Source organism: Olea europaea, chromosome 16 (assembly GCF_002742605.1).
Source record: "Olea europaea var. sylvestris chromosome 16, O_europaea_v1, whole genome shotgun sequence".
In the NCBI taxonomy this organism is placed as follows: domain Eukaryota; kingdom Viridiplantae; phylum Streptophyta; class Magnoliopsida; order Lamiales; family Oleaceae; genus Olea; species Olea europaea.
In genome coordinates this window covers 20,535,419-20,552,178 of record NC_036252.1, presented here as the reverse complement: position 1 = coordinate 20,552,178, position 16,760 = coordinate 20,535,419, and the positions used below count along the sequence as shown (strand labels likewise).

The 16,760-nt window shown below is 37.0% G+C and overlaps 2 protein-coding genes across 2 annotated transcripts; one reads left to right on the top strand and one right to left on the bottom strand.

The window, feature by feature from the left end:
• Positions 1–7,752: 7,752 nt before the first annotated feature.
• LOC111412451 (pentatricopeptide repeat-containing protein At1g10270-like) lies at positions 7,753–10,296 on the top strand. The gene has a single exon (XM_023043387.1). It carries the CDS (start codon positions 7,889–7,891, stop codon positions 9,905–9,907), a length of 2,019 nt encoding a protein of 672 aa, XP_022899155.1. The 5' UTR covers positions 7,753–7,888; the 3' UTR covers positions 9,908–10,296.
• Positions 10,297–11,763: 1,467 nt separating this feature from the next.
• Positions 11,764–16,438, bottom strand: LOC111412450. Its single transcript, XM_023043386.1, has 2 exons — positions 15,283–16,438; positions 11,764–12,523 (listed from the first exon to the last, which is right to left on the bottom strand). The coding sequence occupies exons 1-2, from the start codon at positions 15,823–15,825 to the stop codon at positions 11,882–11,884; spliced, it is 1,185 nt and encodes a 394-aa protein (XP_022899154.1). The 5' UTR covers positions 15,826–16,438; the 3' UTR covers positions 11,764–11,881.
• Between the last annotated feature and the right edge of the window lie 322 nt (positions 16,439–16,760).

Here is a 16,760-nt window from a genome sequence, read left to right as displayed (position 1 = left end):
TAGAATACCATTTACAGGAGAGTTTCCACAACCGCGTAAGTGCGAAAGATGCGACGCTACAGGGCATACACGTCGATTTTGTACAAGTCAGATCCCACTAAACAATGACTCGACAGATGTGTAGTATCTATATAAATCATATGTATTCTCTATTTGTAATATGCTTTTTCTATTCTCAATTTAAATCGGATGTAATTTTAATCACATTGTTTAATTACTCTTTCTAACAGTATATTTGAATAAAAAAATAGGTTAAGTATAATAAATGTATAATTGGTTAAGTAAAAAATTAATTATTTCATATTTAATTACTTATTTCGATTATTTATTTGAATAAAAATAATAGCACTTAGTTCCAGTTTTCGTTTAAGTATTTCTTTCATTAATTATCTTCATTTGGCACGTATATTTGATTATTTATATTTCTTTTAAATTATATTTCGTTAATTATCTTAGTGTGTATATTGTTTAGTTAATATTTGATTGCTATATTTCGATTACCTATGTAAATGAAAATAATAATTATTCTATTTATTTTCTTTTAATACAAGTGAGGCAATGATATATATTAACTGACAATATGGAGAGATTACAGACACAACAACAATGTAAATTAAAATAATAATATTTTGTTAATTAAATATTTTAAAAAATTATTACATTACAACACGAATCATACTGAAGTAAACAACATATTATGCATTAAGGATCACAGTTATATTCATACAAGTCACAAGCTAATTTATACCTCCACATATCAATCCAAGACTAATTTATTGTCTCAACATTGCGGCCAATGCTCAAAAACTCTATGTACTTTATTGCAAATAAGCCACAGTCGCCTCTGCAACCGAAGAAGAATATATTAGTTCGATAACATATAACTGAAAATTAAAAGGTAAAATTAAAAAGTTTTAAATCCTTGCGATCTTTCTTGTTTTGCCGTCGTCATGTTCCGCACAATGGCTAATCTGTCATTTACTCGAATCATCGCCTGATTAGTCATCATGGGCACGATTACAGCCATTGGTTCTAGTATTTGCTCCAGTTGACTGTGTCAGACAGCTGTGATCAGAGTCGTACACATACATAGTGAAATTAGCAAATACGATTTCCACTGAAAAACAGTATGAGTTCGCGATCACTAGAATGTACATATGTGTACAATCCATCCACGGCTTTCCGCACCTCGACCGTAGCCCAATCACCCACTCTACCATGTAATCGGGCAGAACATATTCATTCCCCTTGCTTAGGAGCTCGTGATGCTCAATATCTACGATACGAACAAACTCAGAGCTCAGGATAACTCGACTAGGACTGTCATAAGATCTCGGGTATCTCTGAGCCCGATCGTGTAACAATTCCATAGCCAAGTCGATATGCTGAAACAAAAAAAAAAACACCAACAAAAATATAGAGACGTTTAAGTAAATGAACCAAGAACTTCTATAAATATAATAAATGAAAACTCAAAAAACTTACATCATCGGCGAGCCAAGCTAAGGTCGTCAGTACATCTTCGAACCACCTTTTAGCGTTGGGCACGATCATACAGCCGATGGTATAACTATCTCTGAAAAATGAAAAAAAGTTACGAAAAATACAAAAAAATAGTAACAAAATCATAAAATACTTACTCGGACTTAAGGGATTTGAACCAATCATCGAACACCTTCTGTCTGACCGGGTCGACGTCACGAAAAAGATTGGGGAACGTCCCATCCACAAACCCCCTTCTCTTCGCCTCGGCCGTGTATGGGGAAACAATGTACTATGACAGAAATCTCGGTCTCTTACCGATCATCAACTCTGGCGCATCATTAGCACGCTTCTTACCCTTCGGCACCTCCGTCACCCCCTCCGACACGAATGCTACATCGTCATCCGTCATCTCTGGCGTCCTCTCGTCCTCCGCAACCCCCTCTACTACCACCTCTAGTGTCCCCTCCGTTACTGTAATACTCCGAAATTTTATGCTCGTTTAAATTTCCGTAGGATAGTGATTTAATTTTCAATATTCTTTTTGGCCATAAGGAAAAGGGGACACCACCTTTATAGTGGTTAATGCTAGAGGTAGCTAATGAATGCAAGCATGAAGTGCTAAATGTTGTGTATTCATGAAGTGATTATTAGTTAGTCGAAACTTAAGTCAAGTTTGAATTTGAATGAAGTGGATTATTTTGTTAGGACTTCAATTGACCAAACAATTAAATTATTTTACAATCTACAATTTTTGAATATGTAAGTTGGATACAAGTTTAAATTTGGGATATGCTTTGCTAATAATGAAAGTTAGAGGGGTTAGATTATATTAGTTGAAAAGATGAGAGACTTTCTTTGTAAATCTAGGTTTTGTGGCCACTTATTACCCTATAATCAACCCACTTGTCATCCATCATCACCATACACTTAGACAATAGACTAAACATGTGTAAAAACAAGAAAAAAGAAAAATGGAGCTTATCCAAGGTGAGGCGGTGGGGGTGAGAAAAAAAGAAAAAAAAATATCAAGCCTTTTATCCTTATCCTTATATATATATATATATATACACGCACACATCCATATCCATTGCTATAGAGAAAATTACTTCACTTTGGAAAACATTTATACCCTTAAATAGAGAGCAAAACCGAAAATAAGAAAGGAAAGGAGAAGGAAGTAAGTCTAGCACTTTCAATTCATATCTCAATCGAAGATCTTCAAGTTTTACGGTAAGATACTTTCTACGCTTAAGGGGTATGATCTTCATGGTAATATTTATGCTTAAACTATACATAAAAAACCATAATATGATTATGGTGGACAAGTCCACAAATTTAGATATCTATTTATGCCTTAGGACAAGTTCGAAGGGCACCGGCAAGCCGGAATGTGCAAGTATGGGTTTGATTGCATTCTTTTGTGTAGTATTATCATGATAAAAAAAATCCAAGCATGGTATCTTACTGAGTATTTCTTATACTCATAGTATATTATGCTAAATTTTCAGATCCATGATCGCTGGATTGATGGAAGTCAGTTGGCAAAATCGATGATGGATTAAGGACAAAGATGTTTTGTACCGAAAGTTCTCTTTTGTATGTTTTGTTCAATGACTGTTCCCATCTGTTTTCTTATGGTATTATGTAAAAATATGTACATGACATGATGTAATATGGTATTAATAATAAATTTTGTAATTATATCTTTCATGTTATGTTAAGAGACATTCTTGTAGTTTATTGTTCTTACAAGAGACAAAGGGCAAAAAGGGGACAGTTTCTGGAGTTAATTTCAAAATGATGTTTCTAACTCTATAAACGTCCATTTGAGACTCTAAAAATATGTCTGTTTTCTCCTTTAAGTTTTCTAAATATGGCCGAAGGAATCACTCAATTTAGATAACTATGGCCTGAGTTATCAAGGTTTAAACATCGAGGGGTCAATCTGGATTTTCTGTGCAACATTTCACTGTTTTCAGTAAAACGTCCATATCATATGATCTTGGAAAATTTTCATATTTTAACTTAGAAAACTACTTGAAATTATCTTTCTAACTCCACAAATTTCATAGAAAACGGAGTTGGGATGAATTTTATAAAAATTGTCGAACTTACTGCCCAACTAATCTTATTAGTGTCGAGGTCGTATATGTAAAGTAAAATTTCTTGTCGACATGCACTTTTATCGGCGATCAAATTTTTAAAGAATTGTTTTACCAAGTGAAATTAAGTTCTTAACATGTAATACTTCTATTTAAGAGTATTTACATGTACCAAAGGCAGAAGTTATTATGTTGAGTACGTGACCCTCGGAGTTTAAGTTCGGGGTGTCACAGTTACCTCCTCGGTCACCCCCTCCGGCACTCCTATCTCTCCCTCTGGCACCCATGTCCCTCCCTCCACCCCAACAAATTTCATAGAAAACGGAGTTGGGATGAATTTTATAAAAATTGTCGAACTTACTGCCCAACTAATCTTATTAGTGTCGAGGTCGTATATGTAAAGTAAAATTTCTTGTCGACATGCACTTTTATCGGCGATCAAATTTTTAAAGAATTATTTTACCAAGTGAAATTAAGTTCTTAACATGTAATACTTCTATTTAAGAGTATTTACATGTACCAAAGGTAGAAGTTATTATGTTTAGTACGTGACCCTCGGAGTTTAAGTTCGGGGTGTCACAGTTACCTCCTCGATCACCCCCTCCGGCACTCCTATCTCTCCCTCTGGCACCCATGTCCCTCCCTCCACCCCCTTTGTCATCCCGACCTCCTCCGGCACCTCCACCCCGGCCATCCCGGCCTCTTCCGACACCTCCGACCCGACCTCCACTCCCTCCCTCCCTCCCGGGCTCCGGCACCGAATCAAAAAACTCATCGATTCCTACGGTCGTTGCCCACCAATCTCGAGGAACACTAGTCTCCCCAACACTCCCTCTGACAGAACCTCGGAAGCCTGCTACATCGCCCCGAAGTGCTGCAACCTCAGTATGAAGCTCTCCTAAATCTCGTCGCAGCACTCCAATCTCATCTCGCAGTACTACTACCTCTGTCGTAATATCCCGTCGCAACACCCTTATCTCCTCTCGCAGTGCCACTGCTTCTATCGTAAATGCACGTCGCATCGTTCCCAGCTCCTCTCTAATAATACCAGTCATGCGTGCAAAGAAATCATCTGAATGACGGGTCTGACTGTGTGCAGGGGCACCGAATCAAAAAACTCATCGATTCCTACGGTCGTTGCCCACCAATCTCGAGGAACACTAGTCTCCCCAACACTCCCTCTGCCAGAACCTCGGAAGCCTGCTACATCGCCCCGAAGTACTGCAACCTCAGTATGAAGCTCTCCTAAATCTCGTCGCAGCACTCCAATCTCATCTCGCAGTACTACTACCTCTGTCGTAATATCCCGTAGCAACACCCTTATCTCCTCTCGCAGTGCCACTGCTTCTATCGTAAATGCATGTCGCATCGTTCCCAGCTCCTCTCTAATAATACCAGTCATGCGTGCAAAGAAATCATCTGAATGACGGGTCTGACTGGGTGCAGACGATCCACGTGGAAGGTGGGTGGGTACGGGAGACGGAGATCTTCTCGGAGAATGTGATAATGGCGGTAGAAGTGATCTCATCGATGGAGGTGACGGAGATCTCATCGGTGGAGGTGAAGGAGATCTCCTACGTGGAAGTGCTCGTCGTTCTACTAGATGACGCTTCTACACAGAGAAGACAATTAATATTAATAATCCACACATGAATATTATAAATCAGATTAAATAATGATCTTAAATAAACGTACCCTATTTCTATCCGGAACGGACTCAAACACTGGATCCTTTTCAATAGGTCGAACATGTAATTCACGTACATACATTTGATCCCCCTCTTCTATCGAAACAACCAACTCAGAATGAACTTCGAGCTGACATATCATATTTCAACATGTTAACGAGCATGTATCGAGCCGAATTAATGTACGTACAATATAAATTGCAAATATATAATACTCACCTGAGGGTCGTCGAGGATAGCTGTCAAATCTTTAGCCGATGGCTTCTCATGTGCTCGCCAATGAAGCATTCGTTGGTAGCTAATCTCCCTTCTGATCGCCCATTTGCTACCCAAAGCAGGGATAGCTTCTTATATATATATATATATATATATATAATAAAAAAGTTTAACACGCATTATGTTAAACCTGCAAAGCCATGCAAAAGCCATATACATCATATTTGTGGTTGCCCCTCTCCGATTTTGGCATAGTATGTACCCTCCTGAATACATGGAGAGTATCGGAGTAATATCTTCGACCCCATGGAAAGCTGTTGAAAGCATCGATATCATCAACAACATCCAATGAAAAAAGGTCAATTGACGTCCTACGATGTCGACACCTCAATATACTCTCCAGTATATACATCAATCCTAGCTTAAGCTTGTGTAACATGTGATCGCATCTCCTAAATGCGTCCTCTAACTGTGGTGGTGTAACCGACCCTTTACCTCCAAAATATAAATCTAATAACCTTTTATTTGGTATAATACGGGCTCTCGCTTCTTCTTCTCATATACATCTCAAGCCTGTAATGAGGGCAAATTCAAAGATCGAGAATCTTGATACCTTCCCGTCCCCCATAGCAAAAAAAAAACTGATCGCCATCAACTGGTTTAAGCAGCCGGAGTAATAACGAATCAATAATCTGTCCAGAGAACTGCACGTCCTTCAACGGATAGAAGGACCATAAAAATGACCGATGGAGTATGTCGATGTGCTCCTCATCCAATCCCTCAATCACGATCGCATAACTGAAAAAGTTACAATACGTCGTAACTTTTCCCAAATGAGCTCTCAGATCATTGTCCATATGATATTCCATCCTACAAAAATAATACATATTAAAACCATATATAAGAGATTATAAATAAAATAAATAATAATATTTAATTCAATTTTTCATTTTACTATTTCTTTAATTAATTATTTTAATTGGTTAAGTAAAAAAATTATTATTCCTTTTAATTTATTCTTTAAATATTTCGTTAATTATGTATATTATTATTTTATATTTAATTATTCTATTTTGATTATTTATTTGAATAAAAATAATAATATTTAATTCTATTTTTCATTTCATTATTTCTTTAATTAATTATCTTAATTGGTTAAGTAAGAAAATTATTATTTTATTTAATTTATTCTTTAAATATTTCGTTAATTATGTATATTATTCATTCCATATTTAATTATTCTATTTCGATTATTTATTTGAATAAAAATAGTAATATTTAATTCTATTTTTTATTTCACTATATCTTTAATTAATTATCTTAATTGGTTAAGTAAGAAAATTATTATTCAATTTAATTTATTCTTTAAATATTTTTTTAATTATGTATATTATTAATTTTATATTCAATTACTTTGTTTCGATTATTTATTTGAATAAAAATATATTAATATTTTCATTTAAGTATTTCTTTAATTAATTATATTAATTGTTTCCATAATTAATTATTTTAATTGTCTTAAAATATATATTATTTATTTCATATATTTAGTTACTAAACTTATTTAATTACTAAAAATATATTTATTATTAAACATATATTTATTATTTATTTCGTATATTTAATTACTAAACATATATTTAAGTCAAAAAAATTCTATTTAATTTATTTTTAAATATTTTGTTCATTATCTTAACATATATATTATTTATTTCATATTTAAGTATTTTTTTAACATAAAAATTAAAATAAATTCAAAAAATAATGAACCCATTGTCGGGTCCGGACCAAGCCAAATGGTTTGTAACAAACCATCTGATGGTCCGTCGGTCCGTAACGGGTTGGAGCTCGTCGAAAAACTCCATTTTCGGCGAGCTCCGTCTCATTTTTTCACTTTTTTCAACAATTCAACCTTCAATTCAAATTGTTCTACCATTTTAACCATAAAAAAATTGAATTTAACTCATTCAAATTATAAACATTCAAACTTTCACATATTCAAAGTAATTATTTATAGAGAACATGTCTAAACTTTCAGAAAATAGCGATCTCTGCCCGATCGAGGTGCGTCCGGTCTTGGTTGAAGTGCGTCAGGTTCGGGTCGTCCATAGACGGTGGAATTCGGACTAGTTTTTCCTTCCTTTTTTTTTTTTGCTCCCTATTTTCCTCCTCTTCTTTGTAAATGAGGTATTTTCGACCCTTTAGATTTTTACTATTATTTTTTTACAAACGATTTGGTCAAAGGCCTTATGGAAAAGTTGTCGGGTGGGGCAGCCATTCCCACCACTTCCTCATAGAACCTCGCATCGTTCTTTTCGTCTCCTCTCTGAAGTAGGGTTTTTGATCTACATACGCACATATCGTGTCTGTGTTAAATTTATAGCTGTACCCACCGCCATGACTCTCTGTCGCTTCCTCTTACGTTCCCTCCGCCGATACTCCACCACGAATCCTTTCCAAACACCCATTTCCGCCACCACCTCCTCGGCTACCGCCGAGGTCCTTAACCCTAACTTTGATTCCCAACACACAACTACCAATGGCTTCCAATCTCCCAACACTGGCTTTACCACTGCCACCGGACCTCTCAGTCATAACCTTCCTCCTCCTCCTACTCCTACTCCATATCGCCCCTACAGCTTCTCCTCCGCCGAGGAAGCGGCGGCTGAACGTCGCCGACGAAAGCGCCGCCTCCGCATCGAGCCCCCTCTCTACGCCCTCCGCCCCAATCCCGCTTCCCACTCATCTCACATCAACAACCCTGACAAGCCTCGCCTCCCAGACTCCACCTCTGCTCTTGTCGGGCCCCGTCTTAATCTCCACAACCGCGTCCAATCGCTCATCCGCGCTGGAGACCTCGACTCAGCTTCCTACGTCGCCCGTCAGTCCGTCTTCCAATCGATCCGCCCTACAGTCTTTACTTGCAATGCCATCATCGCTGCCATGTACCGCGCCAAGCGATACCAGGATGCCAAAGCCCTCTTTCAGTACTTCTTCAACCAGTTCAATATCATCCCCAATATTGTCTCCTACAATAATCTGATTGTCTCCCACTGTGAATCCAACGAAGTAGAGGACGCCTTGAAGGTTTACAATCACATTCTCGAGAACGCTCCCTATAGCCCTTCGGCAGTCACTTATCGCCATCTCACAAAGGGTCTCATTGATGCTGGAAGAATTGATGACGCAGCGAATTTGCTCAAAGAAATGTTACATAAGGGTCACGGTGCAGATTCTTTGGTTTTTAATAATCTGATTCTAGGGTTTTTGAATTTGGGAAATTTGGAAAAGGCAAATGAGTTATTTGATGAGTTGAAGGGACGGTGCACGGTTTATGATGGGGTCGTGAATGCGACTTTCATGGATTGGTTTTTCAATCAGGGTAAACCAAAGGAGGCAATGGAATCCTACAGGGATTTGATGGGTAGGAATTATAGGATGGTACCTGCAACTCAGAATGTGCTTCTGGAGACATTGTTGAGACACGGTGAAAAGCAAGAAGCTTGGAAATTGTTCCACGACATGTTGGATGATCACACCCCGCCCACGTTCCAGGCCGTGAATTCAGACACTATCAATATGATGGTTAACGAGTGCTTTAAGGAAGGGAAGATCGCAGAGGCTATTGACGTGTTCAAGAGGACTGGGAAGGCTGAAAAATCGAAGCCTTTTATGATGGATGTGGCTGGATTTAATAATATGATTACGAGGTTATGCGAACTTGGGATGATGGAGGAAGCAGAGCAGTATTATCAGGCTCTGTGCAACAAGTCATTGGCTCCAGATGTGAATACTTACAGGACTCTGATTGATGCATATATTAATGTGGACAATATTGAGAATATGTTGGAGAAGTATTCAACAATGGTTGAGGCTGGTTTGAGGGTTATTCCAGCTTATGCAAATAAGTGGTTCGGGTTCATGATTGAGAAGGGTAAGGTTCTTGACTGTGTCTCAATTTTGTCGAAAATGTGTGATAGAGAACCGAGACCTGATGTTACAACCTACGATATAATAATCAGGGGGCTCATTGAGTGTGACAATTGTGACGCCGCTGCCAATTTGCTAAGTCAGATGATGAACTACAGTGTTGGTACCACTGTTACGCTTAAGGAATTTGTGTTGGATGTTTTTACGAAACAAGGGCGACAGGCAGAGATTGAGAACATTTTGTATAGATCTCGAAGCCCTTTTCCAGCCCACAGACCTTATACAGGACCAAGAGGTCCCCCAGGGATAGAAAGGGCACCTCAAATGCCACAACAGGGAGGAAGACACACTGCAATGCCGTGGCAGACAGAATTTTACCCACATACAGATAACACATCTCAAATGACAAGACAGTCAGCACATATACATCCAAGGTCAGAACAGGAGGCAGAGTTTGGTCGTGTGGCTGGACAAAGTGCGTCTTAGATTATGGGTAAATGATGAATGGTTAGCTTTGAAGGAGTTAGTCATATCTGGACTACATGAGGCTTAAATTATAGGTACACCAATAAATGGTTAGTGTTTTTTGAATTGTTTCACCTTTTCTTTCTCGGAATGCAATTGGATCATTAGAAGTTATATGTTGTTGTACACTTCGAACATCAATTTTTTTACTCTAAATCGAGGTGAAAATTTACATTTTGAGTATAACAATGAGAGAATTTGGAGAGAAGAAAATGTGATATTGGAGTTTTATCAACAATTTGTTTGTGTAAGTGTTCGTTGTACAATGAAAAAAAGAAAAGACTTTTTCTTCTTCCAAGTGGAAAAATGTACGACTTGCTTCATTGTGTATGGTGTTATTGGATTGTTTAGTGTGTTGGACTCCATACTTTGATGACGCGTACAATTCGGATGGTTCTAGAATGAATTAAGGCTATGTTTGATTGGTTCAAATTCCATGAAATATGGAATTCTAATTCCACTTTCTTCCAATTTTGTTCGTTTGCTAAGTTTTGAATTCCATGGAATTTGGTTTCTTAATTTTCTTGGAACTTGAAATTTTTGGTTTTCTAGTTCCCTGTTACGCCGTAGTCTTTTTATTTTATTTATTTTTGTTTGGTTGGAGGTAATAGAAGCAAATTCTAAGAATTATTCTAAAAAAATATTTCATTTTAATTGGCAATTTCATGTAAAACAAAGTTAAACGAACATCAAAAGATAGATGATTTTCTTGATTTTTTTATTTTTTGGTTGACAATGGAAACAAATTTCATTTTCAATACTAGTAAAATCTATCATTTTAATTGATAATTTTCATGTAAAACAAAGCTTAACGAACACAAAGAAACACTTTTATTTTAATATTTTTCAGATGGAAAATTATAACAATAAAACACAATAATTTACAATTTTCAGGAAAGTAATTTCTAGGCAATTCAATTCCCTAGAATTCGTTTTCAATTCAATTCAATTCCATCTCTGCAATCAAACGGACCCTAAATCTTCCATATTGAAAATTAATTATGAATATATAAAAAATGTGAAATCATGAACTTGTATCATTAATTCATTTGTACAAACGGAAAAGGTTAGAAGAAATTTTAGGAAACGTCAAGATTTGTGCAGATTTGATTATAATCCACTGGTTAGTTTCATTTTGCAAAACCTACTCTGCCCTGAAAATTGATAAGCAGGGTACCTATCTCTCATAAAAATGGTGGACCTCAAAATTCCCAGTAGTTGTTGCTAGTTGTTTGCTCTGATTATTAAGCTCTGATAAACTCTTAACAGAAGTTAGCAAAACGATCATTCCGCCAGAAATGTTACCAATTCTGGTTTTGAGTTCTTATCTAGATTAACTTCTATTGTTCTCTATCGATCTTGAATTTTGTTAACTCGTAAGAAAGTACAAGCTAAAATGCATCACCAACTCCATTGAACACCGAATCAAGGGGTTGACACCACTAATTAGAATGTCATAGCTCAATATAGCCAGTGGCATGATCTTCTTTCTAGTGAGCTCTCCTGGGCCTTTGGAATTTGATGCGCATTCTTTTGTACACACAGAAAAAAGGACGGGAGTTTCTAACCAACCATTTCGACTGTTAATGAGACAACAAACTTAGGGTCACATTAGCAGAACCACAACGTGCTATTCATTCACTTGTGGTCAATACTATCAATTTTTTTCTTCGTTAACTCTTCACACTGCAAAGTTCGAATACACCATAACCATACACCACACGAGACCAGCCTGTGTACTGCATATCCTAAGATGATGTGTCTTGAGTGCTAAAAATTGATTAGTCTATATTTTTGTGACCCAAAATTCTCCTGCATGCTATACATTCTGCTACAATAATCATATAAACAAAATTGTTAAAAAGTCGAGCTCTACCAAAATCAAGAAAAAGGGTGGGAAAATAGTTCACCCTCATTTCTGCATAATTAAAATCTTCAAAATTCCATTACTTTTGAGGTGAGATTCAGTAAAGGCTGCAAAGCACTGGGGTCAAACTTTCTAGCAAAGAGGTAACAGATAGGAGTGTTTCCAGAGTTGTAAGAACATAATGTGCCATTTTTCCTAATTGACTGCATGAAACTCTCTGTTATATCACCAGCAGTGAAGGTAGCTGGGTGCGGACCTCCTTGTGACCAATCAACGTAAGTCACTGTACGGTTAGCATTACGTGAACCAAAGAACAAGCGCAGATAAGTCGGAATAAAATGTTCGTCAGGATAGCATGAAGGCCTACAGTACTTCTTGAAAAGTGTGTAGTATTTGATGTCCGCTACTATTTCGACAGCCAGAGCACGATTAAGCTCAAACCATTGAGACCCTTTCCTCCAGTCAGCAAGACTAATATAGGGTCGCATGTGCCGGCTGTAGCGACCACGCCCGTAACGAGTAGGCTCGTCGTAAGACTCGACAAAACTATGGGTGGATCCAGTCAGATACTTGTAGATGATTGGGAAATTGTAAATTGGAATACAACTCTCTGATAGAAGAACAAATCGCTCATTCGAGAAGTCAAGAAGAGCATTGGCTAAAAGTCGTTTCTCTGCATCAACCAGTGACACCGATCCCCATTCAACACGCTGCAACATGGAAAAATAAAAGTGAAAACAATACCAATTGCACGAAAAACTATATCGTTTGGCGCTGATTAAAACAGTATACACGAAGGATGACAAAGCTATATTAACAGATAACAAAGGTATTACAGATTTACATTACATGTTTCTTTTAAGATACTGTGCAGAAGTACAAAAGATTCAATCAATAAAAACTTTCTATCAAAATTTGGTGAATTAACACATTTTAAACGACTTTAGATACGTGTTCCTGTCAAGGGTTCACTACACGTGTCAAAGATGTAGCTGCTCTCATCTTTAAGAAGAGACTTGGGCAGACATTGAATACTGTATAAAAAGTGGAACTTAAATTGATATATCATCCATACCTATAATAACACATCTTCCCACCAAGGCTTAACCTCCCCATTGCTAGATTGAATTAATTGAATGCGTCAAATGTGATGGAAAGTGCATGTTACACGCCTGCATCTAAGACTAACATGGTATACCACCCAACTGCAAAGTGAAAAATATCACAAGACTGGCGTGCAAAGGAAATTTGGTATAACCGTAAATCATGGAACAGAAATTGAAATAAGTCTTCCGATGCATCTTAAGGTAGAGCCTCCACAAAAGGCAATTTTCTTAATACACTCAACATATTTACTTGCATACACATTCCGTAAAGGTCCTACATCTTGCTAAATATCACATAATATAATAATGTCCTTTGCAAACATCACAATTGCAAGAGTAATAGAAAAAGATCATTTCCTCTGTCAAAGTTCTGATGCATTTAAGTCGAGTAGATGAACTATTGCTTTGTTTTTAGCGTCAACAAGCCTAAGAGTTCTGTTGGTCTAAGAGTCTTGGCAGTAGCCAAAAATTATTATCTCAGTAACAGCAGGCTTGGTCATGGTGAACCAAAGTTACCAGGTTTCCATATTTTTATTTTGTCAATGACGTTCTATATCAGTTATTTGCTAAATATAATTTTTTAAGCTAACAAATATTGGAATTTCACTAGCCTTGTGGGCTCAATCTCCATTCAGTTTGAGGGTGATAGTGAGGATGGGAAAGGCGCGAACACTTAGTCTTGAGGGGACCGGGTGGAAAGGAGCCTATATATTTAAGAAATGCTCCATATTGATTATTACCTTCCCTTCCCTTACCTTCAACTGACTTCTCATCAATGAAGGCTTAAATTCTTTGTCCTCTGCCGTCCTTTCGTATCCCTAATCCCACTATCGAATTTGTTCACATTTCATTTCTCCTAGATGTGTCTATCCTCATTCTTTTCTCATTTAAGTCGGCACCTAAAAAACCAGATCCACTATGTTCTCCAGTTCTCCATGAATTTTTTGGAAAAATAGTAAGGACCCTAAATTATTCATGTGTTGAACATCTTTAATGTTACATATGATCCAATTTGTTTTGCAAAATAAAGTCAATCTAGTAAAAGAACTAGAGCGTGTTAAAAATCTTAAAACTAAATACTCAACCAGAAGTGAATAGGTTAACGAGAATCAAACTCTCTGTTTCCACAGGTCATTTCGCTGTAGTCCTCATCAAATGATTGATCAAGAGTTTTTTCTTTTCGATATTCTCTCAGGCCACATTTTGCTTTATCATCTGCTTCAACACCTTGCTAGTGGTGACGAAGAGAGACACGTGGACCAGATATTGCCAATTTTCTGTTTGGATAATGTTGTTCCTCAGCTGCCATCATCCTATACTCCAAACATGAACCAGGTTTTGACTACTTTTACTTTTAGGCAGCCCGTATATCACAAATACAATTCAAGCATAAAAAGGAAAAAAACCAATTAAGCGCTCAACTTAAGACACGTGATAAGACTATGGATCCTTTATGCAGAAAACATTTCAATCGTGAAATCAGGCTATCTAGAGATGCTGAATCCAATCATATTCTTAGTTCCATCTTTCACTGAATGAGGCCGCCAAACGAAATCCCCACGCATGGGATAGGCTCAATGCTTATTTCTTAATCTCCTTCATCTATTTCCAAAGGAAAAACTACCTAAAATACAGATTAATTTCCCCCTTCGTAGTGTCAATGTCCTTCAGGCCACTGTCGTTTATTTAGAAAAGATTGTTCTGTCATGCACTCATACAGCTCGTTGTAACATAAAAGATATAACTAGCCTGTAATGCAAGACCATGAAACTTGTCTACATTTCCAAAATTTCATTATGTCTGAGATATTACACATTGATTGCCAATGTCATCTTCTTTGAAGTGAAATCACCTGAGTGTTATTGCGAAATCGTCTACATAACTTTCAGAATACTAATTCACTAGCAGAAGTAAAGCTATTCCCCTCTTGATACATAAGGCAATGGTTCTAGGTAATTAGACTTGTTCCAGTGCCCTTTCTAAAATGCCAAAATAGCATGATTAAGTAATAACTTGGGCAACTCAACCATGTATTCAATAACTACTCTTCTTACATTCTGAATTTATGACAATGGAGAAACTAAGGACAAAAACCAACAAGAATAATTCCTCAACATAAAGTCGATGACTTCTTAGGGGGGACAAAAAGAAAGCTAATGCATATATTCTCTCCCAATGCAAGTGATTGCTGTTATTTATACACTTCACAGCTTACACATGATATTATTTTAACAACCAAAATGCAATCATCTCGAATATATTCTCAACAGAAGAACAAGAGTCTTTCCACTAAAATCACATAAGAAGCATGAGATATCATCAGCAATCAACATAAGTTATTGTCATTCGTGAAAAATTTATACCTGACTCGGGATCTGGCGTCTGTAAAAGACAGAGATACTACTCACATTGAGCTCAAATCCCGGAAGAGCATGCACATAAATTGAATACTTCGCCTTATTCTGGCCCTTGAAGAATCTCTCCCAAAGTGGCAACATTGGCAATGGCCCTCTGGTCAAAAACATGAATGCCACCCGTGGTACTCTACTAAATGGAAACTCCTCCTTCTGGGGCACCAATGAAGCCCTCCAGAACAACTCGTCATCAGTCATACTGTGGTTCAAATTCCCCGGCCTGATGAAACTTTTTATGCTCAAACAATCCACTTTTTCGCAATTCACCACGATTTGTTTTGCCGTATCTGCAGCATGATTGTTTAAACTAAACTGCTCTGTTTGAAGTGTGAAATACCGATCAATGTGTGAACTGGAAGATATTCCTATAACTACCCCCACCACAAAAATTATCAAAATTGTGATAAGCTTCAGCAGGCTGATAGAAGAATCCTTCGTTACTGATGAATTCGACAAGCTCTCCAGATCTTCTTTTTCTCTACTTCTCGCCATCTTCTTCTCTTCTCTATATCTTCTTATTTGGGAAAAATCAACTGCTCTTCCGGAATATAAAAACCCACCCAAAAATATCTGATATTTATGCGATTTCGGGCATAAATTCAAGTGCCAGATATCAGTATTGATCAAATATCATAAACCCCACTTCAAAAATCAAAGATTATAGAAAACCAATTCACAAGATCAAATTCGAAAAAAAAAGGGGTCAAAAGAAGACAGTTGCATATAGCAACAAAATCAGAATCTGGATTCTTAAGGAGTGAAGTTTTAAAAAAATTGGTTTTATCCGATTAATTGGAAAGCAATAATTGAGTTTTGCAATTATGCTCCCTTCTGGGAGTTAGATTCGGATCTTCGGATGACTACTGTATCGTCAACCTGCAGAAAAAGAGGATCATAAAAAGCAAACAAAAAAGAACTTCTATGCAACTCCGGTGGGGAACAGAAACTGAAGCAGAATCGCAGAGGATTGGATTTAGATAGCGTGAATTTGAAGGTGCATACATAGTACTGTATGAATGCGAAATTTGGATTTGATTCTGTTGTTTGTATTAATTTTGTGAATGTGAAAGGTTTGTCTGAGGGCGGCAATTATGAGGTTAGTGCGTCTGTGAAATGGTCTAGTCGAGGTCGAACCCTCAACGGATGAGCCTCCAAAAAAAACCTTTATTTGACAAAATTGCAAAGGACACCTCAAATCTATTAAATGTATATAAATAGGCTCCGTTGTTTATTTCTAGTCATTGAGTTGTATACCAAAAAGAAGAATGCGAGAAGTTTTTATTCTTCATATTCGACCATAAACCAGGTAGTGAGGATGAAAAAAAGAAGCATAAACTACCTCGTTCGTGCTCCCGTCTTTTCCACTACCATCTTCGGTGGATGCCCTCCTTTCACTTAAAGGCTGATAGGGTATTTAGCCAACTTTT

Coding starts and splice junctions, on each gene's coding strand:
- LOC111412450 (XM_023043386.1), bottom strand. CDS start 15,825: ATGGCGAGAAGTAGAGAAAAAGAAGATCTGGAGAGCTTGTCGAATTCA. Junction 12,524..15,282: donor GACGCCAGATCCCGAGTCAG/GTATAAATTTTT, acceptor TCCATGTTGCAG/CGTGTTGAATGGGGATCGGT.
- LOC111412451 (XM_023043387.1), top strand. CDS start 7,889: ATGACTCTCTGTCGCTTCCTCTTACGTTCCCTCCGCCGATACTCCACC.